The following is a 25,983-nucleotide window of genomic DNA, read 5'->3' as shown; positions in this document are numbered from 1 at the left end:
TTACTGGTACATCCACCCTAACTACGTGCTCTAAACGAATCTGTATTTCCCCTTTTTAGGTGCAGATGCCTGGACGAGACATACAAGTGCATACGCACAGGTGAAAGCTTATCGATGAGGGCGTACGTGTATCACTGCCGTCAGAACACAACGTCGGACGATATCGAAGCCGACACGATCGACGATATCAACTACATCAGTTAAAACACGTACGCCAAACGTTTGCCAAAAAAGCACGCGAACATACCTGATTCACAAGCATCCACCAGCAACCGTCGTCGTCATGGTACCACCACTGCTCAACCATCGTCACACCACTTCTGATCCAGCATCGCCATCTAACCAACAAACTCTCATCTCGATCCAGGCAAACAGGCTCCTCACGTCAGTATTAGCTAACATTCTTTTTCATCAAACGAATAAAGCACAGAAACGACATGAACGTGGAAATAGTTTCGCTATTTCCCCCCAAGGAATACGAGTCACAATATTTCAGATAAGTTTCTAGGTTAGAATCAACGAGAAATAAATTCCCGACTCGTAAAAGTTCATTCAAGATCGTATTCCTTGTGACGCATCGCGAAACTGTTCCCTCGTCCGTTCAAATCTTACGCGCCACTCGTTTGCAACCAAGATGGCGGCTAATCTGACGCGGGGCTTTTGAATTTCGCGGCACCTCGCTAACCCACTGTACGACTCGCGTATATTCGAACGTGAGACCTGGAAAGAGGACAAAAATCGTGTAGCGGCAGAATAGTTTCGTGAGACGAGATACAAATTTAGAGATTTCGAGACTCGATTGACTGAATCAAGTAAAAAGTACTTGGTGTACCAAACGACATTATATGTAACAGTATTAGGAAGTAGATAGAATGGGCAACGGCCAAGCCGCGAGACTTTCGTTGATATAAAGAATAAATGAAATAGTTTCGTATGAATTATGGCACAATATCTTCGCCAACGTTTGAATTGTAATTTTAAAGGGAAAGTTAATTATTAATCGTTAAATTTACCATGAAAAAAAGAGCGGGAAACTGTTTGAACGCGCATTCCGCGTTGCCATGGAGACGGGGGTCTCGCGGAATGGCGCGATTGTCTAACCGATTCAAAACAGGAAGCTAAGAGAACGCAGTGCGTCGCGTGTTTTTTTGTGCGAAACTCAATATAGACTAGACGCACGGAGCACAACCGTAAGTTAATTAAAATTTTACTTCTAATACTACGAATTATTAATTTTTTACGACTGTACACGGTAAAATAAACTTTAGGCACTTGATATCTTTTCAGGCCTAGCAGGTTTTATTCAAAGCATCTTTTAACCAGATTCTAATCGCCCTCTGTGTCGTTCATTAATTTATAAAGTGAAAGGGAACTGAAGTTAGGTCTGAAAGGATTCCAACCTGTTTAGAATATTCGATAAGGATTTGAAGATTGTATTCCTAAGAAGGAATCCTTCGATAAATGAGCTAGAAAATCGTAGAACAGAAAAATCGAATTAATGAGCGGTTACAAGCATTGTGGAGATCGAAATTTCGTATCCTTGCGAATTCATGGTTTTCACGAAAACGTGTTTTTAATGAAAAAAAGAAAGAAAGAAAATGTATGTTTCTTGAGAAACCATGATCGTTCTACTATGCGATTTTCAAAATCACATGTCGAAGATTGATTCCTGTAATTGACGACAAATGAACTTCGACGCGAATGTGCATGCGAATTTGAAAAAGAAATATCAGTCGTCGAAATTCATCGGTCAACGACAAGTATGTTAAGTTAATGTACACCTTCGAAGTACTCAAAACAGCGTAAAAAAGCTCATTACAGTATTTCAAGAAAGCGCAATCCAGAACTTTGTACTTAATCGACTATTTATAACGACTCAAAAGCAACAACAATGTAACTGCAATATCATTACGCAATTATCCAGTGACCAAAGAGGTCTCATGCTCCAATTAACGTTTAATCATTCACGTTTCATAATTATATTACACCGCTTTGCAATTGCTATCCAACAATTTTGAAAGTAATGACCGCCTTATCGTTTCCAATTGCACCGCGGTAAATATACGTGAAACGATAAAGTAGAGAATGACATGAGTGTTTTCTACACGTTCGCAAATTCACTGTATTTGAATAATACAGAATAACTTTGTATTCGTCATCTTTCAACTCTGTTTTCAAATGTAATGTTTAATCAATGTTTTATGAAAACGTGTAGAAAATAGCGCAGGCAATGTATTCGTATGCAGTATTTCACTTAATATTTAATACACGGAAAGGGTAAATTATATCCATAGTTGTAAAACGATCACCAATGTTATAATTTTTAATAAAAATAAATCATGTTGCAGGAAACGACAATATTGTATTTTGTGCTCTCGCTAATTCTTCCTAACTACCGTTTACCTTTATCTACAATCCTAACTGTTCAATGTCCCCTTCTCTTAGCACGCCCAATTTTTATTTTTAATAATAATATACGTCGCTTAAAGAACTGCCACGTCGTTCATAAACTTTCAAACACGCTATAAATTGACCAAAATACAATTAGGCACTTGCTTCGAGAATTAAAGTTAAAACTACAGCCAATCTAATGTTACTAACTCTTCGGTGTTTCATTTTTGACTACTATTCTTCAAGGTCAGATAACGACTTATTCGGTTTTCAAAATTCCTAATATATTTAGACACAGAAGAGGATGTTGTTGGAATAATTATTAAGACATGCTAATTGGTGACTCTACAACATTCTTCGGCTGAGGAAGGGCAACAGTCCCTACAGTTGATTGGTTGAAGGTATTTCGTTTTTTTACAGCGAAGGGACCGCCCCTGAGGGGATCACTTTCAGGTACAATATTCCACCCTTTGCTGGCGAGGAGTACGGACCTCACTGATAATAAACTCACAAACCGCAGGGATCTGCAAAGCAGGGAGGACAATTTGCAAAACAGATGCTCTGCATTGCGAGGGGTTGTAAACGCAAAACTCGAATTTCTTGAACGCTATAATCCACCCTTCTGTAAATTCCTCGGCGAACTCATTCCCTGTATCACCTGAAACTATAGAATCAATGAAATAGAACGCTGTCGTAATATTAATTGTTTATTAATATTAATAATGATTTGTGCAAAATATATCAACATTAAATTATTATCTCGAGTAATAAAATTGCCTGTACATTCACTTTTGATACACGGACATACACTTTTTAAAATTAGCAATTTTCTTGATAAAATACACTATATCATTAATAGTCACGAGTAGTCGAGCATCGGAAGACCGCGTCTCTCTTTTCTTTCCTCTCCTTTTGACAAGATACACAAGGTTTAATGTACAACTGCAGGTATGTTGCATAACTGAGCGGCACGATGTACATGTGTAGGTGTAGGTGTAGGTGTGTGTCTGTGTCCATGTGCGCGGTTATAGTGTCTACGTGTGTGTGTGTGTGTGTGTAATAGCATCTTTTCAAAATTATCCGCAGAAACAGAGACGCAAAGACTCCAACGAAATCTGTGCAATTAGGATAAAAATGTATTCAACCGCTCGATGCATACATTGTTATCCGTCAATATATTTTAAATATTATTCTGCCTGAATGTCCTTGAATGTCGGGAAAATCGATGCAAGGAAACTGATTAGCGTTCCCACATTGTACCGACGACTGTACGCAGTCTAAATATTACAAAGGAATTATCTTCTTCCGTTACCACGCACGAACTCCTGTTCAGTTACTATTTCATTCTTTTCACTTGCGATAACTTGACGAACAGAGGATTTAACGATGATAATATCGACAGTATAAAAAATCGTTGTATTCTTGTCAGCTTCACGTATGTATATCTATGTATATATCCTTTATAGCGATATACAAATAAAAGTGAATCAGTAAAAAATATATACTTAAGATAGTAAGATTAACAGTAAAATAATAACTCGAGCCATGTACCTCGTGCGTGGTGAATCAATGCATTTTACCAATTAAAGCCGCACTTTGATGTTGTCTACACATTTTGCACTGTACAGGAACACCGTTTATATATCTAACATTTTACAATTTTCATCGAACAGCCTAAAGATCAGGTAAAAAATAAGGCCCAATGTGTTCTCTCGTTTCGTATGCGTATATACGTACATATGCACTCCGCTATCGCGCATTCATACATACTTGCAGATGCTTATGTACACGTATCTACTTTATACATACAATCGTATGTATAATAAATTTTTGACGAAGTAAAGCTTCGAATATAACAGTACGGTGGTGAGAAAATAAGAGAAGTAAGTTATTAAAAACTTCCAGCAATTGGAAAAACTGTTCGTGTGAATGGGAGAAACATTCTGTAAATCTTTATTTTGCAAAGGAGATATATATATGTACATATTTAATTTCGATAGTTCTGAGGTTTCGTTATAAACGAAAGGTGGTGTCTGATTAATCAAATGTACTGTGAGTCCTTGTCGAATAAATGATGTTTAATATTTTAGTGGCAATCTTGTACGTCTACAAAAATAAAATACTTAATGAAATAAAATTGGCTGGATCTGCAGTGACGCGCTTACGAACGACAGTTATATTAAGATAGAATATTCCTTCTATATCGTTTAAGATTATAATAAAGTATCAAAAGTTTTATTTTAACTTTACTCTCTTATGTAAAACCTTAGCTGAATAGTATCCTAGTTCGATGGAAAAGTAATCGACGTAGAAATGAAACGTTATCCTTTAAATATCTTATATTACCTGATCACAAGCTTAACTCCGATACAATTGGAAATATCGCTAGTTTCGATAGTTCTTCGCTCCCGATCCTCAATTCCTAAATTTAACATTATTAATTAACCACAAATTTCATAGACCGTTCGATGAATAACGATTTAACGAATCCGCGATATTTCCACTTGCATTACTTATATTATTTATACCTGTACAGTTAAAGAACCAAATTTATTCGTAAATCGTATGCAATCAGTGTAGTACTACGGACGAAAAGAATACAGGGCGGCGATAAAATCAGCAGGGGGTAAAAACGATGTGGCAATTAGCTGTCAGAGTTAAGGGTCGCGTTCGGCATAGATTTTCCACGCCATAAAAGGTGGAGCACTTAAAAGTATACCTCTGGATATTCCCGTTCATTTGGAACGTATCATAGAGTGGCAAGAATAAAAGTAGCTCAGTTAAAACGCGAGAATATCACACTGGGAAGATCAAAGAGAAACACATATTTTCTTAAAGTTTACATTGAAAATAAATTGAAGACAAATTCAACGACACGCATTAATGTGATGTTGACGTAGACATATACACATCCAATATACACCGTGCCTTTATTGTTTTCTATAAAACTGCGTCCCTGAATTTGTCTTCAAAGTCTGAAACGTAAACATTAAGAAAATATGTGGTTCTATTAAGAGGAAACACCGATGACCTTGAAAATTCGGAAATGGTAACCCCGAAGAATCTTACCTCCGCTATCATATTTCAGCCTTTGAACTGATCGTCTCCCGGTCTCGCTACCTTGTCCTAAATTCAAACACAATCGAGATATTCAGGTATATACTTTTAGGTGCGCCGCTCTGTATAGCATACTAAAAATCACACCAAGGGGGACAGGCCGTTTGTGGCGGTCCTGGTGCGGTTCTGTAACAAACACCACAGGACAAATTTGGCCTATTGTAACCTCCAGGGTACCGCTTTACACACCCTTTGGTCGTGCCTCAGCTACCGCCTTTATATTCCTTCCACCCGCAATACACAATGTATAGATGATACGTTATATTTCTCCTCAACGATCGTCCTCTATCATCTTCGTTCACGGCGGAACTTTATCGGCAAAATAAGACGTTCTTCAGTATTTCACTCGCGAAACACAGGTTCAGAATCAGTCTTAATTTTGCCCCGAATCGTACAACACCCTCTCTAATTACTGACAGAAAGTACCCTCGAATGCGAGATTATCGGAACGAGCTCCCAGTAATAATCGTGTATTCTCAAAGAATAGTAAAGAAATTATAAGAGATGTAAGATTATACACATTGTTCCGCCAAAATATCGGGTTGCAAGCGTTCCACTCGGTAACGATTGTATTGTCGGTAAGGTGATCTAGTCTGGTCATTGTCCGTGATCACTCGTGTCTTGTGAGGGATTAAGTTCTCGTAACGACCCATTAACCAGTCCTGGCACAGCCGGTGTTGCATGTCCGCCACGTTCTTAGACGCCCAGGACGCCAGCCACTGATGGAACTTTGAGTTCAGATGTTTCGTTACGGCTGGATGACACTGTTGGGAATTGAACAAGTGGCGTTATGTGTTTCGTATCGTTAGAAGCGAATTAGAAGCTTGAAAACCACGGGACGCACCTCTCTGGCACGGCTGAACGAATTCTGTTTGTACAGGAATGCTTCCTTACTAGCAACGTAAAGCATTTGGTAACTATTCGGATTAAATCTGCATTGCGTTTCATCGGAATTGATGATGTCAGATGTATCGCCGGAGTCCGCTAAGCGTAAGCCAGGAGGTCGTTTTAGGAGCGCGTCTACAGAGTCCAGTGCCTTTTCCTTGTCGGTTGACCTGGAATGAAATATTAGGGAATGATACTAACAGGTTTAAAAATAGGGATGTACGGAAATTCAGCGGAGGATACTTACTCTGCACCTTTCTCAGGATGATTAGTGTTAGGCAGGGATGCTGACATCATTCTTGCAGCTCGTTTCCTCCATTGTCTAACGTTACGATAAAGAAATACAGGCTTACGTCCTGCCAAGATTCTGCCTAAAGAACTCCAACCATTTCCATCCATCTACAACAATCATGTTACGTTAATTTTCTTTTAAAAGACAGAATTCACAGAGGTTTAACATTATTTTAGCACGATTGCATTTAATTAATACTAAACACAGTATACTTAATGTAAGGGTTCTTATTACAGCACGATCGTAAAATAGTCTCTTAGCACATTCATCGGACACGTTTACTTCTATGCTTTTAAGCATCATTTCATACTTCTCTTGAAGTAATAGCAGTTACACCATTCTCAAAACGGGAGACGATAAAGTTTGAAAGAAAAGTAGAGAAATAATATTCTGTTCTTCTACGTGAATAACGGAACTCGTTCAAGAATGTGTTTCTAAATAAACGAAAACGTTAAACAAAAGAATCATCAGTCATTTCTTTCTCGTCCTGTTATCATGGTTTTTTTTCCGGATTCATTAATGTTATTCAGTTGTTTAATAAATTACTTGCCATTATGTGATTGTCATTACACGTTGGCACATACTTAATCACATACATATCAGCGAAGTTGTATACTATAAATAAAATTCACCAATAACTAATTTGGATAAATGTGGAGAGGTCAAGAGGATATGTTTCAGAGACGAACGTAAAAATGTTAATGCGAGGAGCTTTATGCGCGAGAAGCGGCAATTGAAAGTAAGTGACGATTAAATACTTTGCAACGAAACAGAGTGCCTATTGTTTTACCACTTATCATTATATTATTGGTACTGCACGACTGAGTATTATTAAATGGTAAATCATTTATAATAGTGAAGTGTATAGTATTGATGCAATTACTTTGAATTAGTAGAGAACGACTAGCGACTTTACACATTAAAGACGCACGAAATTATATACACGTATACAAGTTTTTAATAACAAATAAAACTGTTCGCTATGAGTACCAATAACACTTTGCAACGCTAAAACAATATTTTCTGCCATGTAGTACGAACTTAATTAATGCAAAGCATAAAACGAAATGGAAAGAATATGTATAAACTAATGTTTGCCAATGCAATTTACGATCCACGTACATCCATGAGCAATGAATGGACTGGTGGATCAGAAGCAGAACAAAATAGATAAAGTGTTAACATAATTTTAGTCAAGCCATTTAACCATTTTAAGCCATGAGCTTTACTATTTTAAAGTATAGATGTGTTAGAAAAGAGATATATTACTCTTAATATTTATCACTGTTTCATACTCAGCACACGTGATGTAATATTGAAATAATAAGCAGAACAAACCAAAGCTAAATGAGAAAATATCTAAAATAAAAGTCAGATGAGGATAAACAAAAAGTTTCGACATCTGAATTAAATGTTTATGATCATCAAAGTATGTAAATATATAGTGTTAAAAATATTCTGTGCTCTTCTTGTGACCAGCACGAGCAAAGAACTGTTTTCTTTTTGTTTACAAAAAATGAATATCATTGGAGAATCAAAGTAATAAATTTAGTGGTACAAAATGATGTTAGACAATAATGTTTAAAAGCATTGTTCATGTATTTCAATATCTCTCTTCTATACAATATTATTGTTATCTATTATTATATGTATATTCGTTTCATATACAGATTACAGTTACAAAATATATATATATATATATATGTATGTATGTATATATATATATGTCTTATATATATATAGAGTTTAAAATTCACTGCGTAAAGTGAAAACGGAGATATGAGCTTATAACAATCACATAAAATCTGTCTGCACATACGACCTGATAGTCTCAATGAAACTATATTACAAATGTCACAGTAACGTTTAAATCAGATTATTTGTGGCGACAATTACGCATGTATGTATATCGTTAAATTAATTAAATTTGTGCCACGTTATCTAATAAAAACGCATCGAACTGTTAAACAAACGAAAAATATATAAATACACGTACGTGATACGTGTAAACTCTCTCTCTCTATATATGTATAGCGCATAAAATTCCGTGATGCAGAGCCTTGTCAGAAAATGCATGTTTACATTTTGTACAAAATTCGAAGATGCTTTCAATGATGAGACAACATTGCGAACACTGCATATGAAAATCCACTCTCGTCACAGAAGTATGTATACTGTACAAAACACTGTGGCAAGGAAGCTTAAGAAACAATACCTGTTGCCCATAAAATGTACAAAACGTATAACTCTCGACACCAAACAATAAAACTAGTAAGGCATTACTAGTGGCTTCGTTAAAAAGAAATCCTAAGGCGACGTTTAAACATGATAACGTTAAAAAAGCGTATTAACTATGAAACCGACAGAGTTGTCCAAACCGAGAAAGAACAAAGAAAGATCATTCGATAGAAGGTACTGTTTGAATATATCAAAACCGAGGTCCGCGACCAGGTGAATTTTAAAGTAACTCAGTTCTTATTACTGCGCTGCGAAACTACTGATATCTTGAACGGAATTGTTTCCCAAAGGAAGAATGTAGTCGCGCGAGCGAGAATTTATTGGAGTACCGAAAGAGAACCTTATTGTGCAGAAGCAACAGCAGCGACCGGGAGAGCTAATAAAACCGTGAAACCTTTGGCGAATATCTGAACATTCGGGGATATCAACGCTTCGTACTGTTACGTTCTTCGATCAGAGCCGCGAGTTAATTAAAAGATACAAGTGACTTTCTATTTACACGCTACAGCATATAATCTTTGCTTCACTACTTATGTATTAATATGTACACAGCAAAGAATTATCATACACACGTATTTCACAATGGCGCGCAACAGTTAAGCCAGGAACACACTTTGTCCACGCCATAATATACTATTTCTGGTTCAAATTCTAGCTAGAACCAATGCGTACTGTATTTTATTGCGTGCAACAGCGTGGCGTGTTACGCTACACCCTCCGAACCAATGGATTTGGTTCCGAGAACGTAATGTAACATGTCGCGCCCAGCAAGTACTTCTGCAATTCAAAGTGCTCTAAACAGGCTCCAGTCCTAGCGTTGAAATTCATTTGTCGTCTATGCCAAAGAACAATGGTCTAGTGCCTAAAGAATATACAATTTCAATGTTCCATTAACGTACCCTAATTTAAACGATAGGGACGAGAAAATGCCTCCGGCTTCTTTCATTAGCTTCCACATGGAATCTTAACAAGTATCCTTCAGAAGTCTTTGAAAAACATCCAAACCGTTACGTGATGTATCCCGAGTCTTCTCTCCGCACTCGTTTTTCGATCGTTTCTGACTCCGGCATATTAGAATGTTTTTGCAGTGACAAATTTTTAAGCTGAAGCAAGACGAGTGATTGGAAAAGCCACGATACACTGCAGGCCGTGATGTGGCGTGGAAGTAATGTGTTCACGAGTCAATATCCATGTTTCCTTTCCAAAGGCTTCACTAATGCTCGAATATGATAGTGAATTGGTGGAATTTTACAAGTTAGTGATGCACACTACCAGTCGACCTAAGTTGACGTATCAAAACATATGTACAAATTTATATCAAATATTTACACTCCTTTAAATTCTATTTCATTTATAAACTCTAGGAATTACGTCCTTATCCGATATAATAATAGTAAGATGAAAATGAAATAAACATTAAGAATTGACCATTATCAAATGTTATGTTTTAAGCTAACACTTTACATTCGTTATGGCACTGCTCGGATGACTTCATTAGTGTGTGCCGTGTCCCCTTCCTATTTTTGTACATTTGCGAACCGTGTTAGATCTTTCTCACTATCTTTCATCCCAAGTACTACACCTTTCTCTAATTATTTAATGTCTGCTCTTCCTAAAGAAACGCGAAGTGGGCAATTACAGAGACAGTACGGTAATGCACAATACGTTAATGTAAGTATACATGAAATTTTTCCTTGTTCATTTCGTTGAACCGATTATTTTCACGTCAGATAACAAACACAGGGAATCATGTTTACAACATGATCGCCAGTCGTTTTAAAAGAATTTTGAAATACCTATACTCTTTCCAAGCTTTTAAAGCTTCCGCGCACTCTTATACGAGCGTATACAAAATTATCTCGAAACAAAAACAGAGACTGAACAAAAAAGTTATTAGATAAACATCAAACAAATAAATATAACATAATATAAAAAATAGAATTGAAAAACTAAAACTTAGAATTTCCTGCACTCTCATTCTCGGCGTGACACGTATTAAATACCTCTCGACCCTAAACTCATAAAAAGAATACTCGAATAAAAGAACATATCACCAAGTTTGAAAAGAAAAGCCTGGAGAACGATTATGTGGACAAATAAGTCAACGCAGAGAAGTTGTTCGCATCGCAAAAAACGAGGAAGCAAAGCAATTACAGAGAATCGATGAATTGCGTAGCAATGTGTGTTGTGAATTGCAGCTGATAATCGTTCTGCTTTAAAATTTGGAGAAATTACTATTCAGATATCGTTGTCCTACTATAAATCGATATTTAAAATATAGAAATATAATTTATAATTTGTCGTATAACGTCTAATGGTGTTATTGCAGCACACCAATAGTATGGGCGAATATATATATAGAATAAAGAATGGAGGATTCGTTTTCGTTTTGTAGTGCATTATGCAAAAATTTCACTTAATTTACAGCACCACGTTGGACGCACTGAGATGAAAATCATGTATCTCTTATCTCCTTAAATATTACGAAAATAAATATATGACCTTCCGTTATCTTTTTCCTTTGCATTTAAAAGAATATTAGTTCATTCTGCTTATGTATACAAAGTTCCGTGAATACTATGCAACGACAAGTATGAACCAATGCTCTGACCCCATTCGCATAATAAAGCGTTGGTGATAGCAGATCATATAGGGTAAACCAACCAGTAATTGACCGCATACCAGTGAATAACCATTCGGCAAAGAAATGTCAATTATAAATTTAAACATTATTATATGTTTATAAATGGAGTGTAGTTGCACTTTTAATATCCCATATTTTTAGTTACGCGTATTAAGCAAACATTGATGAATACAATTCTTATTAAAAGTATGCGGTCATTTACTGGACTTCTACACGTTTTGCATTTTATAATTATTTTTTTTTTAAATTAAGATAAGAATAAGTAATTATTTTTATAGAAATTTCAAGAAAAATAAATTTAAATGCAATTTCAACAGTTGTTTTGTTGTTATGCATAAATATATTCAAGTATTAATCTCAAAGGTCCATAGATTCAACAATTAGGTCATTTACTGGTTGGTTTACCCTGCGTATATATGACCATGTATGTAGCTTCCTCGTATTACCAAACAACCGATATATTTATATATGCTGCAACGTTTTTTCTCTTAAAATATTTTCTACTTTTAAGGAAGTCAACAAAGATGATTCTCTTGAAGACCGATTTCTGGAAAAGTGCCTGACTTGCGATTAAACACGTTCACGCACGAATACCTCCGCATTAATACGATCACACGAAATAATAAGAAGAAGAAAGTTTGGGTAAAACTTTCGTTCTTTTGGGACACTAGTTGTACACTGAATGGCATCGGTACAACTCCAATCACAGACATCAAATACGAATGAACGTAAACTGCAACGTTGGCAATGATTATGAAAAGGGATGTGGATCCTATACCTTCTTGCTAATGTCAGTGTTCTTGCGCTTTCTGCCCCTCCCCCCCCTTGCTGCCTGGTCGTTACTCACAGGATGATTGGTTGTTGGCTCATTGTCTGTTAAGGTGGGGGTGTCTTTCGGGCTAGTCTGACCAGCTGGAGCAGAAAACCTCTCAACATACGTAGACCATTTTTCAGATACTGTAACTCCATCCCTTTCCCTTTCCCTACAACTGTTGTCCATCGCCTCATCACCTTCCGTATCCAACAATTCCATTGTCATTTTACAGTCCTTTTTATACTGTAACAACAAAGAATAACGCGTTTACAATACACCACCTTCACAATCTGTTACAAAGTAACGCGCTCTATTTCCCAATTTTTACACGTCCGTACAATCGAGAGCTGTAATCGAACAATATATTATAGATACCTCACTAAAACATAGTGTTCTATACACTGCAATAGGAAAGAATTGGTAAAACAAATTAAGCTACAAGTAGTTTCGCGAATCCAAGAGAAGTCGATATTAAATACTCACTATGTATATTTTAAAACAATTCTCATCAGCCATAGCTTTTTCGGCTTTACGCTGATACGCCATCTCCGCACCGAATCTCATGTATGCAGTGGCACACAGACCACCCGCGCCACTGCTTTCTTTCGGTGGGCGTTGTTCTCGTTGCAACAGTTCCATACATTGCTGGCATATGGGATCCGACACTAAATGTTGCAGCTGAAAATTTCAGGTTTGCGCTTAAAAATTGTCACCTGACAGAAGATTGCCTTACGCGGTACTAACTTTTTTACATATTCGTGTACATGTTTACTTACTTGTCTCACAGCATACGTCACGACCTTGTCCAACGTAAAGGCAATATACGCATGGATACCGAACATCTCTCGTAAGGTATCCTCGTACGCAGTGCTCTCCATATTGCCATCTAGGACATTTTTAATCATATCCAAAAATGCAGGATAATAGTCCTCAATTTCAATTTCGTCTGTACCGAATACGGGACAATATTAATAACAATGAAGTAGATTCCATTTGGCTTTATATGCACAGAGATAGTAGTGGCCTATTACTTACTTTTAGGTTTTAATCTTAAAGCAACAGCGGTGCTCTCTTTGCGCTGCTGTTTGTACCGCGATTCTTCTTCTGACAGAGCGACAGCCCTGTCGTACATTTTTGTCAATCTCTCGCACAGGATGTGGTGTAGCCTCAAAAATAGATACCAGTTGTTGCTGCCCATAAAAAGTGTGTACGCCTCCTCGGGATCGTTCGACAGAGCATGGATGGGTAATTTGACGTCGGGCTCGGTTTTAATCGATGTGGAAGACGGAATCGGAGATGCCGGCGCCTTGTTCCTAGTCGCTTGTAAACCACCACCGCCCAACGGAGAGGTATTCATAGTTACTGATTGAGAATTACTACACGCTGCTACGTTCAGATCTTCCTTTTCATCTGTAGCAATAACAGAAACCCGGTTATTATTCCCTGAAAACCGCGAGAATTTTATCATAATTGTGGAATTCTATTCATCACTCACCATCTTCGTCCCTTTCATCGTCGCTAAGTTCCTGGCGCGTATGAAAGAAAAGATCAGGTATAAAATGCTTCAATAAAAGCTTTATTCGTTGCTTGTCTTCTTTGTGGATAGCCGTTTGACGTTTCACATGATGAATGAGAAGATTAGCTGCATCATCCACGACGGATTTGTCTTTATAGGGCAATATGAGGTGCGGACCGCTATTATTTTGACCATCCCCGTTGCCGTCATCCACTTGTTCGTGTCTCTGTAAAACAAATGGTTGTTCAATAACAAGAAAGAATATATCTGCGCGAAGAAAGCTAAACAGTTACGAACCTCGTCGTATAACGTCTCGATCTCGTTAAACAAGCTTTTAGATCTTAAAGCCTTCACATCATTTTGCTTGAAATTAATACCCTGATGATCGAGGGATTTCAAGTAGTACTTTTCGTTCTGTTCTCTCCAGATTTTGTTGAACCCTTTCTGCGCCTCCCGCCACTCTTCTTCTTTACTCTTCAGCCGTCGGAGAACCACCGGTACCGCTACTACAGGATTTTTCTTAAGGCCGTCTATGATATCGGCGGCCTTGTCGCCGTATATCCTCTTCAGGGCTCTTTGATGAATCGTAGGAGAACAACCACCGAGGCAATCGTCGAGTTTGAATTTCTGCAGCTCCTCTTGACTCATTCTGCTCATTTTCTTGTGAACGCCTTCGAGGACTCTGATCGTTGACGCGTTTGTTTCAATCACACCGTCCAATTCGAACCGCTCATCCTCGCAACGATAGATGAATTCTTCGTATTGAGTTTTCCTGAAATTGAAATTCAACGATCGAGTGTCCCGTGCCAGTTGGCCAAAAATACCGAGCATAGGCGATTAAAAACTATACAAACCTTGATGTTACGAATGTGCTGTCTTCGGACCAAGTTGGAAATGAGACCCAGGTATCGTTAAGAACTTCTTTACACAGTTGCGTTCTGCCTGTACACTTTGGTTGAACGTATGACTTTGGTAACGCACAGTATGACGCTCCTAGACGTTTACACGCCGTATAGTCGATCTCCATTGCTAGATCGCCTTGAGGCCGCTCCTGATGGCTTCGTACAACATTATTTGGTAATGCTTCGACGTTCAAGTTGCTACTTGTGTTCGTCGCAGCAGTGGCAGAAGACTCGGGTAAATGGCCGAGGAAATCTTTAAACCAGCGTAAAAGTTCGGGGAAGCGACCGAGAAACGGCGTTATCAATTGCACCAATTCAGACTTCGACACTATTTCTTGGTTGAACAGAACCAAGCATCGGAGAAAATTCTCGTACACTTCTTGAGACCTCAGGGCTTTTCGGACCTACCAAATATAAAGACAAAAGTAGCATTTTTATTATTGTTTCTCTCCACTTTTCTTTTGTTTGATATAAGAACCCAGGATTAGAAATATTGACCTTGTCAAAGAAAGCATAGTCGTTCAAGCTGCCGTATTTCCCAGCTTCCGCTATAGTGACGCATTCGCGCATCGACGACACCTTGTGCTTCTTCAACGGAGGCGGGCCGTGTTGTATGTGATGAGAATTCCCGGACGTCACAGAGGGCGAGAACGATGGGCTTCTTTTCAATTGTCCTGTACTGTGCCCACATTTCTGCGCACTATTAATATCCCGCACGCCAGATCTGTCACGATCCCGTTCGCGATCTCTGTGCTCGCGGCTCTCCCGTTCTATTGTACCAGTGCCGCTCGACTCTCGAAGATCTCGCGAGATACTCCCCGAATTATTGTAAGGCGCCTTAGGTCCCAATGGTTTCTTAACGATCGCCGTGTGATCGTTAACCGCCGCAGTCTTGTTACTCTGAAACATAACAGACTAATACCGATCAGAGTTCGCTGACACTAATGTGCTTCCGGTGGAACCTGAACTATGTCAAGAGCTCCCCGAATTCCGGACTTGTCCGTGTAATTAATGCTAGATATGTGGGACTCACCAATGAGCTCTGCTGATTAGTCGCGTCCGGCAAAAATTGCCCAAACTCGGCAAGCAGGTCTTCTTGGTTCTCGAACAGCTTGGCAACTTGACTGTAAACCTCTGCTTCTGTTAAGTGTTTCGCTCCGCCAGTCGCGCCAGACCCACCTGTGCCACCCATGTGGCCAGACTCTTTCAAATTCCGCTGCTCTTTTTGATAAGTATGCAGAATCTCCAGAAATCTCTTATACTTGTCTGGCTGACCTTGGAATCGGTTCTGAAATTTCGGAAAAATTTCAATGACAAATATGCCCTTTATCCCGTATTTCACTATCTTATTTAATCGCTTTAATTATGCACAAACCTTGATTTTGTTGACGTAATTAATCGCATGATTAAATTCAACCGGTTGACTTTGCTGAGTTTGACCACTAGTCGGCATACCGTCTTGAGCTTGACTTAACGCTTGACTCACAGCCTGAGCTTGCGCCGCACTGACGTGCGAATTATTGTACGCCGGTACTGGCGGCGGCGAAGGTGCGTGCACTGTTAGACTATTGTTGGAGATATTGTTCGCCAACGAGTGGTGTATGTTCCCCGATCTGATTCGAAATAAAACGATCGATTCGATTATTAAGGAATCTTAATGGAAACAACTGCGGAGTACACGTGTAATGTTAACGATATCCCTACCCGTGCATTATTTGCAAAACCGGAGGAGCTTTCGCTGGTTGTGTCGGTGGACTCGCGACAGGAGGCGAGCCAACATTTACTGTACAATGATGTTGCGATAAAGTAGCAGTATGCGTGGCTGTCGGACTCGGCATACTAACTGATACTTGAAACGCGTATCCCTGCTCGTTTGCTTGTACTTCGATTTTATATCCAGGCGGAAGAAACGTATTGAAGCCAACAATAAGTTCGGGATGTCCTTTAAACAAATGGCTCACTCTTGTTATAACTCCCGGTGTGTCTATGCTTTGCGATTTAAACTCTTTCATAATATCTAAGAAGTCATTGTACACCTACAATTAAGCATAAAACACGATTACCATAACACCCTTTATTAAAAGAAACTTCGAAGACTCCGCTATTCAAATGATTGGAAGTATACCTGTGGCTGATCGCTAAATTTGTACTTGACTTGATCCAAGTAGGACAATGCATCCTCTACTTTTAATCTCTGAAATTGTTGGGACCCACTTCCACCACCCAGGCTGCTGCCTGGTGGAGTAGAAGCTAGCGGCGTTACATTGCTAGAATGGACCTATAAATCGAACAATAAAAGTTTTGTACAAAAATCTAAACAGAAATTTAATAAACATTTGCAATATTTTGATCACGGGTAGTAGTAGCCTGTACAGTTAATATGACTACAAAGGTCTCGCGCAAACTCTTAGGAGGTCTTAACATTTCTAACTTAACATCCTATGTACATAGTGTGATATGAACCTTATGCCTTATTGTTGGTTGTTGTTGGGTATGAACTTGACTCTGCGTTCCTGGCGTAGGTTGTTGAGAACCCATACTATGGTTACTCCCACCACCTATCCCAGTATCCAACCCTCCACCAGTACTTACACTGCTACTGCTACATGTAGAACTAAGGCCTGCAGGTCCACTTCCCTGGAAAAGAAATGCACAGCAAATTGCAAAGTGGCTAGACGAACTGACAGCTATTAACAATCGAGCGCGAAATGATGATTACTTATAAATGCTTCGTTACAGAGGAATCGATCATGAAACTCGAAATCTAGAAGGCAAATATTTTCTTTACACCGTATCCTCGCATAATGATACAAATATTCCGGGTTTATTTTACAAATGCAGCCGGACAAATTACATCATACGGAAATAAATTTATAAACGCGACAATTACAAACGCGTAACACGCGGGACCGTTTAATTCGACGGGTCGCTTTTAAGCGGATTAATTTCGTTCGCTCTCGCGTCAGCTGTGTAGGCGTACATACTGGTACTCTATGCAAGACGATTATAAATAATAATTCTGGAAGAAATTAACAGAGTAATTTTAAATTAAAACAAAAATACATAAGATAGCCAGTATCAACCCCTTACTGTATGGAGCGACATAAATGCCACATCGTACGATTAGACAGTCGCGCATTATTTGCGTATTATTTTTACAGAGAATCATGAATACACATGTGTCTTAAGGGCAGAGGTTTAATCCCATTATTACCGTACATTTGCATACAAAAAAAAAAAAAAAGAAAGAAACGGTGCTCCTCCTCGTACAAATAGTACTGTTTGAATTTTTCCTAAAGAGGCTACCAGTGCATATTGTGCCACGTGCACAAGCAGTAGCTGTTAAAGGTACACATAAACAGAAGTGTAAAATAGTTTGTTAAGCATTGCTCTTGTGGCCGCCGTGTCATTCTCACGTAACACATCTTTTACACCTAAAAAAGATTCACACAGTAAGGGGTGAACGAGAAAGAGAAACAGGAAAAAGAACGCAAGAGAGGCGATGTTTTAGTTGCTCTTCTGGCCGACAGTGTTGTTATTGTAATGCAGATAACGCACCTTAATGGGGGACGGAGCCGCGGTCGGCACAACGATTGCTCCAGTGTATTGCTGTTGAGCTTGGGCAGTTCCGAATTGTATGCTTCCCGGCATTTCTTTCGAGGCAACTGATCGAACCGCTTGGCCAGGTACAACAACGCCTATTCCACTGCTTGAATGGTACTCCAAACCACCTCCTCCGCCACCTAAGCCACTTCCTGCACTCACTGACGAGTGCTTTAATGTTGCTGCTGCTGGTGATGCTACCTCGTCCAGCCCGCGAACACGTTTCATCGCAGATCACATTGGAAATGCTACGAGACGATAGTACAATATCGTTCAGACCCGTAATCCATGCAAGTATCTTCGTACAATTTATCTATTCCGTTGCTATGTATACTCATAAACGCGCATATACCGCAGTCCCTGCGTAGAACACCCGTAGGTGCTCGCTGTATCTGCTCAAAGAAATACTAATAGCAGATTCGCGCGCTTAGTGTTCCAATGGTAACACAGGGAAATGGTTAATATCGAATCTGTATGAAACAAGCATCGCTTGGTATGCCATCGTTAACGATAGGCATCGTAATATCGTTCTCGGTACGTTTGACGCGTCACGAGCGAGCGGAAAAGCTTCGTGCAGGTTCGAAAGCGTTCGGCATTGTTTCGTGTAAGGTGATAAAATGACGCGGCGATCGACGTCGCATCCGCAATACGCGAGCTAACGCGCACGTAAATACGTCGGTGCGCGTGCCGAAATGTAGCCGCGAAACTCGATATTCGCTGGGGCGTCGGTTTTAATTTTCCAAAACCGCTCGGAATTTTAAAAGCACCGCGCCGTGGCCCGTGTGACAACTCGTGACGAAGTCGCAGCAGCCCGAGACCACTTTCTCGTAACATCGCACGCAGCAGGAGCCTTTTGTCTAACGATATGGCTGAGAAATTCGAAAAATCCACGAAAAGGTGACGATTCATTATTCCTTTGCCAGAAGGACATCGTTGGATTAGGAACAACGAAGAGTCTCGCTCCGTGTTTCGTTCGATTCGGACGCGCTGTCTCGTTAACAGCGTATTCCGTGCAATTATTCCTGCAGCTCGATGTACGATATCTCGTTAACGACACATGTATTCGATATTGCAACGTAATTTCGATAGATTCGGATGTTCGACTTCGTTCTCTCTCTCGATTTTACGGTTTAAAAATAATTTCAGTTACTCATACCTGCTAGTATTATGTGTATTGCGTAATATTAAACAAATAAAATGCACGTGGCTGTACTATCCGAGTTAAATGCAATTGCAGAGAATAAACGGTGCGCCGAATGCAAACATATTGTCCAGCGAATTTACTGTTAAAGATGTTTAGCTGATATAACCTCACATAAATTCTGCTAGAAATTCTATGTAAGTACGTGCGCGCAGGAATTTAGAAAGAAACAGAATTCCCTTCCGAGGAATGCGATCGCTTTCGGGACTGGTGAATGCGCGTTCAGAATATCATGCATTTTCGTGCCTACAACCACTTATTGTTCTTGCGTATCTTCGACTGCCATACTGTCACGCGTATTCCTTCGTGTATCATGTTTTCGGTCACCTCTCGATTAAATAAGTGAAATCGTAGCATATAAGAATATATATAATAAGAAAATGTAACAAGCGTACGAATTGAATTTTATGCAGAGATAAATTTTCATTTTTTACTCCGTTATCTATGTAATACTTAAGTTTGCTTGTATAGATAATACACTCGGCTAATACCGAAGACTTACTACTCGATTATTTGTATTATTATTTGGAGACTGCGAGGAGGTATGAATTAATAGAACTAGTAGAAGCGTATAAAGTATAACGAGATACGTGAAAAGCTTTCGGTGATCGTTAAGCAGAACAGTATGTTGGGAAGCATTTCGAATCGCTCGCGCACTACTGAAAATATAAGTATCCTTCGATCCGAACTACACCGAGTTGCGAAAGATTGGGATCGTATGGTCAGAAGAGACTTGCGATGAAATTCAAATCCGTGTTATAGAAATAATTATAACCTAGTGCTTCTATTGGACAATCTAGGTATCTAATAGTTTATAATGACCTTGCATGGATATAGAAATGTCAGTGATTCAGAGGGCAGGAAAAATGTAACGAAGATATTAGGCTGATGTACATGAAATGTTGTCCTAAAGTTTAAACGTTCAGGTGCGATAGAATCAGTTGAAGGACGCGTTCAATTAGCTGTTAAGGAGTTTTAGACAAGGTTTATAAGTCGGACTGCGATAAAGATTCCTTATTCACAGTTTAAAATTGCTCGTTATATAAAATAGACTATTCGGAGCTCGACTGACTTCTCACGAATGTAAATCTCTTACGGTAATGCTATGGAAAGCACAAAAAGGGTAGAGCGAGCGTTCGAGCAAGGTTCCGTCGAGAAGAGAAATATTTATCAAAATTGAAAGTCAAAGACGAAGCACCGATGGCCGATGTAAGACACTGATAGACGAAAGTGACAAAATATGACATTTGAATAGCTATTGGGCTTTCGGTCGTCTGATTTGTAAGGAGCTGGAAGAGCAAAGCTAGGTGAACGTTTGAAAGGAACTTAAAGTCGCAGCGAAGCTTCGGATGTAATATATTATGGTCAGAGGGAGTTACGTGGCTTTGATATTTAATGGAAGAAACGACATTTCATATGCACCAGTCTAATGTAGAAGGTGTACATACCAATTTCCATCTGAAAAGAAGTCGAATGGTCCTTGCAGCAGGTAATTTCGGGAGACGTACTCCACAAGCAAGTGGTCGAGGTGAAACGGTTGTGATCGCGACGAAAGTTGTGCTGTTCCACGAGGAGACAGGAGCGTCGGTGGAATTTGTTTGTTCGGAAAATTTCGATCGCAGTATCGGCCTCGCGAGGGCAATTTCGCTGGGGCAAGAGAGGCGAAATAGAGCCGGCAAAGCCAGCTGCACGGACGCGTACAGGCCGTGTCCCGTGAAGTCGTCGAAGCGAGGTTTGTCAGTGTTGCACGTTTCCAAACACTTCCCGGCCCTCGGCGTTACGCAATATTCCACGTAAATACATAACACATTTTCCCGAGTGCTCCAGTGAAAATAATCGTCCTGCGGTGCTCCTTTTACAAAGGAGCCACCTCGAGTACCCGAAGCACACTTGTGTACACTTATTTCCGCCGTAATCGGTCCTTCCCAGCCGTGTAACTGACTTCCCGCACAAAAGCTTTCAGCTCCGTTGTTTTTTCACGACCAAAAAATCGACGGAAGCCTTAACGGGCCGGTCGGTCTGGTCGCGACAGGAATTCACTATGCTCTCTCGGATCTCCCTCTCAGAACCATCGAAATCTTGTCGTGTGGGTAAACAAACTCGGTAAAATGCACATTTTCGCGAGTAACTTCGATGGACTACCGCACTTTTTTAAAGGAAAAAAAGGCAAATGCAAAAGGCATACTCGCACTCTCGAGGGTACAAGGCAAACTATTGGATTTTGTATGGCAAACAAGGAACTGACTGGTCGTATAGCGGGATGAGGAAGATGGAGGGGATCGCGCAGGACCGTATTCATCTGCTAAGCGTCTCTGTTACCAACCACTCGGGTACCTCCTGCAAAGCGTACGTGCCACACGCCAGGGCCTCGCGAGACTTCTCTCTTCGAACTTTCATTAATCGTGCATCGATTATTCTTCCACGTTTTCCCCGGCAAACGTTTTACACGCGTTTCTAACCGACTTAACTGTATCCGGAATCGTTCGGAATGTAATTGCTACGAAAAATCGCCTCCGAGCGTACTTGTAACATGACAATTACGCACGCGTGAATTTTTCTTCAAACTTGATATTTTTTTCTACGGCTATCGCTCCACCACAATCCCTATTCGATCACTGACAATTCAACTTCCCGAAATATTCAGCAAACAGGGCACTCGCGCTCGCTGAAATTTCTCGCCTTTTTCCTCTATTTGTTATTTCACCGACATTTTTCTCCCGGGCAAGCATTGTCGTAATAACTCGTGATTTTCTTACGCGAAGCGAATTAATACATTCAGATAAAAAGTGCTCCTTACGAAAACACAGCTAATATCTATAGATATAAATACATTGACGAAAGAGCACACGAACAGCCTCGAAGAACGTACCGCCAAAGTTTCCCGTCGAGCACTTCTGCACGACACGAACTTTTCATAAGTCGCATTTAATAGTCGCAAAGCAATTCGATAAACTCTCACAGTTTACAAACTTCTGTTTACCCGAGACACTGTCGTAGTCCTTTCACAGCATATGGGAATTTTAATCACGCCGTACAGGACGGCGATCTAACATCCACGAGACGCACGTATAATTTCGTAGAAACTAGAATAACAATGCAAAGCATCTCTGGCGAGCAGTTTAGAGCCGTAAGGAAAGAAGAAACATAGCCGGGCAGCGTGATATATGCAAAATCGCATAGAACATTACGTGAATCGGGCGTTCTCATAATAATTTCATTCCTTCGGTTTCCGGGTTAAAATACCTTAATTTTTAAACGAGTACGAGCCTCGCGACAATTCACACAAAGAAGCCGTTGCGAGGCATCTTCGAGGAAAAATCGCGTCGCATCCGATGAAATTGGAGGATCGCGTGGCGCCTAATCTGTCGATGGTGAATACAGCCCTGGAAATTGTGGCGGCGAAGCCGCCAAGAGGCGCGCGCAGTCCACGAAATATCCAAGCGTTTCCCCGCGGCCGACATGTTCGCGCGGCCAACAGCTGTTCCGAAAGGCGAGCGAACTCCCCATCGTAATCTGGGTCATGGAAACTGCGCAAAATGGGTTGCACTTGCACCGAAAACGCGCATTTCTTCGAAAACCGGCAGATCGTCTCGGGAATTTCGCCTGATCCTATGGGCTGAACTAGCACGCGATACGTTGCTGTCCACACTATAAATTGCCATTCGAAATATGCAACCTCCTGCGAGCAGCCGTTGCATATCTGTCAACGTGCTTGACTGGTTCCCGAGACGAGAGAGCCGCGCGTCGATTGGCCGACGATTTTCGGACATCGACCTACGCGCGAGTCTCGAAACCTGCTAATCACGGGGAAGCCTGTGGACGATAGTTTCCCTCGTCAAGTATACTTCACGTGCACCACGTGAAAAGATCACCCGCGATCTGTCTCCCTCGAGATTTCTCCCATAGTCTTTTTATCAAACTCCGTACGCCCGTCGATTCTCCTCTGGAACGCGCGTAAGAAGCCGTGCACGCAGCCTCTCTATTCGTTACGTCCGCACGTGAAACGTAATGGGAATCTACTCGATACGTATGCCACACCACGTGATCGATTCGGTATTTCTTTTAACCTTTACGATACTCTCGTAAATTTCTAAGTTCTTTCAGAAATGCTGCTATCACGGTTGTGCACGTGTAGTAATCGATACAGGCGCGATTAAGGTTAAAACGATGGTAGACCAACGACGAATCGGGATTTTCACAAGAATCTTGCAACGTGATCGTTCTGTAGCGTATACAGCACATTCGCTCGATAAATGCAGACAGATCTCTTGTTCGAAAATTGTCATTCGCAACATTATTCTTTCATAATCGAAGAACCAATAAAGAACATTCCCAAAAATCAATCTGCAATACTTTTTTTTCTGTATTCCTGCACCACGTAAATAGATCGGTCTCTGTTTAAATATCCCCTTACCATTTAACAATTACGCTGATACATTAGTTTTAAACAATCCCTTAAAGAGCATTGCCTTTTGCAAAGCACATAGATCAAAATAATACACCAAGTATATATATTAATCATTATTTTATGCATTAATAGGTCCCCCAGTATGTAGTTTTACATTATCGAATCTCACTTGAATCGGTGTTCTAAGAAAGAACTAAAGGAGATAGATTTCTCAATGCAAATTCGATATTACGTATTGTTGGAAAAATTAGCTCCAGAATGTTTAAAAAGGTGGTTATAGGCATGTCTGGCGGGGTTGATAGCGCAGTTGCAGCACTGCTGCTTAAAAGTAAAGGTACTTCGGAAGTAATGACAGATTTAATATCAAATGCTAGTTAATAATATTCCCTGAATATTAAATATGGAATTCTCAAAGGATTCAATGTCACCGGAGTGTTCATGAAAAATTGGGACATTGCCGATGAAAGTGGAAGATGTGCAGTTCAAGAAGATTTCGAGCACGCGCAATGGGTGTGCGATAAACTAAAAATTCCTCTTCTCCAAGTCAACTTTGTAAAAGAATATTGGAACAGCGTGTTCAGGTACGTATTTCCATATGTTTCTCTTTAAGATTACAGTGTTACCTTACTGTTTTCTTGTAGCAACCTGCTAGAGCAGTACGAGAATGGACAAACGCCGAATCCCGATATTCTGTGTAACAAGACTATCAAATTCGATAAGTTCTTTGATTTCGCACGCAACGAGCTCCAAGCCGACGCTATCGCAACGGGACACTATGTCAGGACTACTTTCGGTCCTTACCTTGAACATTTTAAAGAAGATACAGGTAAGTATAAGTAAATAAATAAGAAATAATAAATGCAATAATTCATGACGCTGGTTTAAATATCTCGCAGATGCTCGGTTATTGCAAGCAGAAGACAAGAGGAAAGATCAAACATTCTTCTTGTGCCAGATACCTCAGAGGTCATTGCGATATTCCATGTTTCCTCTTGGAAACCATTTGAAAGTTAACGTTAAAAAAATCGCAGAAGACGCTGGGCTAGGTTTAGTTGCCCATAAGAAGGAAAGCATGGGTATATGTTTTGTGGGGAAAAGGAATTTCCAAGATTTCATATCGGAGGTACGATATAATAACTTAAAGCGTACATTCTTATCCAGAGCACGTGTGGCGTCACTTGTACACATTTACAGTACATAGCTGACAAACCCGGAGACTTTGTAGATTTGGAGAATTGTCGGGTTGTTGGGAAGCACAAGGGTTTTCATCACTGGACTATCGGTCAAAGAGTCAAAATTTCTGATCTTACGCAAGCATTCTTTGTGTATAGGAAGGACAGTGAGACGAATAATATACTCGTGGTATGTAGGAATAAGTGAGCGCATAAATTCGTTACAGAAACGGATTATTATTAGTCGTTAATATTAACAGGTACAAGGAACAAATCATCCAGCATTATATTCGGACTTAGTGACAACAGGTACTCCTCATTGGATATCCGAGGAACCACGTGAGCTTCGTAGTTATTCTAGAATATTAAATTGTGACTTTCGTTTCCAACATCGAAATGTGTTAATACCTTGCACGGTTCACCAAACTTTGAACAATCACTTAATAATTCAACTTAGTCAGCCTTTAAGGGCAATCACAGAGGGCCAGGTACAGTTTCTGCATTTATTAATTTCTTCGGATTACTACGACACGGTATTGGATTGTAAATAATACTTAATATCGTTGCTTCAGTTCGCTGTTCTGTATAATGGGGAAGAATGTCTAGGTGGTGCCCCAATTTCATTCATTGGCCCGTCATACTACTCTCTTAATCAAGAAGTAAAACTGGAGGATGGGCAAAAATATAATAAAAAAGAGGAGCATGTTGTACATGCAAATGCATGATATTTGGAGATACTTTACAGTACATATTTTGTTAAAATTTTTCTTGATAGGAAATAGAGTATTGTTTTATTGACA

The 25,983-nt window shown here is 39.8% G+C and overlaps 3 protein-coding genes across 13 annotated transcripts in view; 2 read left to right on the top strand and 1 right to left on the bottom strand.

Annotated features, from left to right (window-relative positions):
- LOC143374521 (uncharacterized) overlaps positions 1-2,358 on the top strand; it is a 5,231-nt gene extending 2,873 nt beyond the window's left edge. The window contains exon 3 of the mRNA XM_076822705.1: positions 60-2,358. Coding sequence (XP_076678820.1) covers positions 60-204 — 145 coding nt within the window. The 3' untranslated portion in view covers positions 205-2,358. The remainder of the gene's footprint in view (positions 1-59) is intronic.
- Positions 1,581-21,193, bottom strand: Sin3a (SIN3 transcription regulator family member A). 7 transcript variants are annotated; one of them, XM_076822667.1, is made up of 18 exons: positions 21,052-21,193; positions 18,358-18,650; positions 17,263-17,436; positions 16,925-17,077; positions 16,504-16,835; positions 16,175-16,412; positions 15,833-16,087; positions 15,298-15,714; positions 14,752-15,203; positions 14,195-14,669; positions 13,877-14,123; positions 13,417-13,791; positions 13,158-13,327; positions 12,865-13,059; positions 12,346-12,624; positions 6,641-6,792; positions 6,353-6,563; positions 1,581-6,272 (listed from the first exon to the last, which is right to left on the bottom strand). In XM_076822667.1, the coding sequence occupies exons 2-18, from the start codon at positions 18,628-18,630 to the stop codon at positions 6,021-6,023; spliced, it is 4,650 nt and encodes a 1,549-aa protein (XP_076678782.1). In that variant the 5' UTR covers positions 18,631-18,650; positions 21,052-21,193; the 3' UTR covers positions 1,581-6,020. The 7 variants fall into 7 exon arrangements, with proteins under 7 accessions (XP_076678782.1, XP_076678786.1, XP_076678783.1 ...); XM_076822671.1 differs by having other exon boundaries at positions 12,415-12,624; XM_076822668.1 differs by having other exon boundaries at positions 15,298-15,699.
- Positions 18,696-25,983, top strand: LOC143374516 (mitochondrial tRNA-specific 2-thiouridylase 1). 5 transcript variants are annotated; one of them, XM_076822691.1, is made up of 9 exons: positions 23,436-23,630; positions 23,708-23,981; positions 24,144-24,345; positions 24,427-24,592; positions 24,653-24,837; positions 24,908-25,134; positions 25,206-25,373; positions 25,444-25,671; positions 25,756-25,983. In XM_076822691.1, exons 3-9 carry the CDS (start codon positions 24,270-24,272, stop codon positions 25,906-25,908), a joined length of 1,203 nt encoding a protein of 400 aa, XP_076678806.1. In that variant the 5' UTR covers positions 23,436-23,630; positions 23,708-23,981; positions 24,144-24,269; the 3' UTR covers positions 25,909-25,983. The 5 variants fall into 5 exon arrangements, with proteins under 5 accessions (XP_076678808.1, XP_076678806.1, XP_076678807.1 ...); XM_076822693.1 differs by lacking the exons at positions 23,436-23,630; positions 23,708-23,981 and adding an exon at positions 18,696-19,740; XM_076822692.1 differs by lacking the exon at positions 23,708-23,981 and having other exon boundaries at positions 23,436-23,656.

Source organism: Andrena cerasifolii, chromosome 11, assembly GCF_050908995.1.
Source record: "Andrena cerasifolii isolate SP2316 chromosome 11, iyAndCera1_principal, whole genome shotgun sequence".
Lineage (NCBI taxonomy): Eukaryota > Metazoa > Arthropoda > Insecta > Hymenoptera > Andrenidae > Andrena > Andrena cerasifolii.
This window is presented reverse-complemented; position numbering and strand designations above follow the sequence as displayed.

What these genes read in the sequence shown, in the direction of transcription:
- Sin3a (XM_076822667.1), bottom strand. Translation starts at nt 18,630, where the DNA reads ATGAAACGTGTTCGCGGGCTGGACGAGGTAGCATCACCAGCAGCAGCA. An exon ending in ATTACGTCAACAAAATCAAG is followed by an intron (nt 16,088 to 16,174) that starts GTTTGTGCATAA and finishes CCGAAATTTCAG; the next exon opens with AACCGATTCCAAGGTCAGCC. An exon ending in TCGAGACGTTATACGACGAG is followed by an intron (nt 14,124 to 14,194) that starts GTTCGTAACTGT and finishes TTTGTTTTACAG; the next exon opens with AGACACGAACAAGTGGATGA.
- LOC143374516 (XM_076822693.1), top strand. Translation starts at nt 24,270, where the DNA reads ATGTTTAAAAAGGTGGTTATAGGCATGTCTGGCGGGGTTGATAGCGCA. An exon ending in ACTGCTGCTTAAAAGTAAAG is followed by an intron (nt 24,346 to 24,426) that starts GTACTTCGGAAG and finishes GAATTCTCAAAG; the next exon opens with GATTCAATGTCACCGGAGTG. An exon ending in ACATTTTAAAGAAGATACAG is followed by an intron (nt 24,838 to 24,907) that starts GTAAGTATAAGT and finishes AATATCTCGCAG; the next exon opens with ATGCTCGGTTATTGCAAGCA.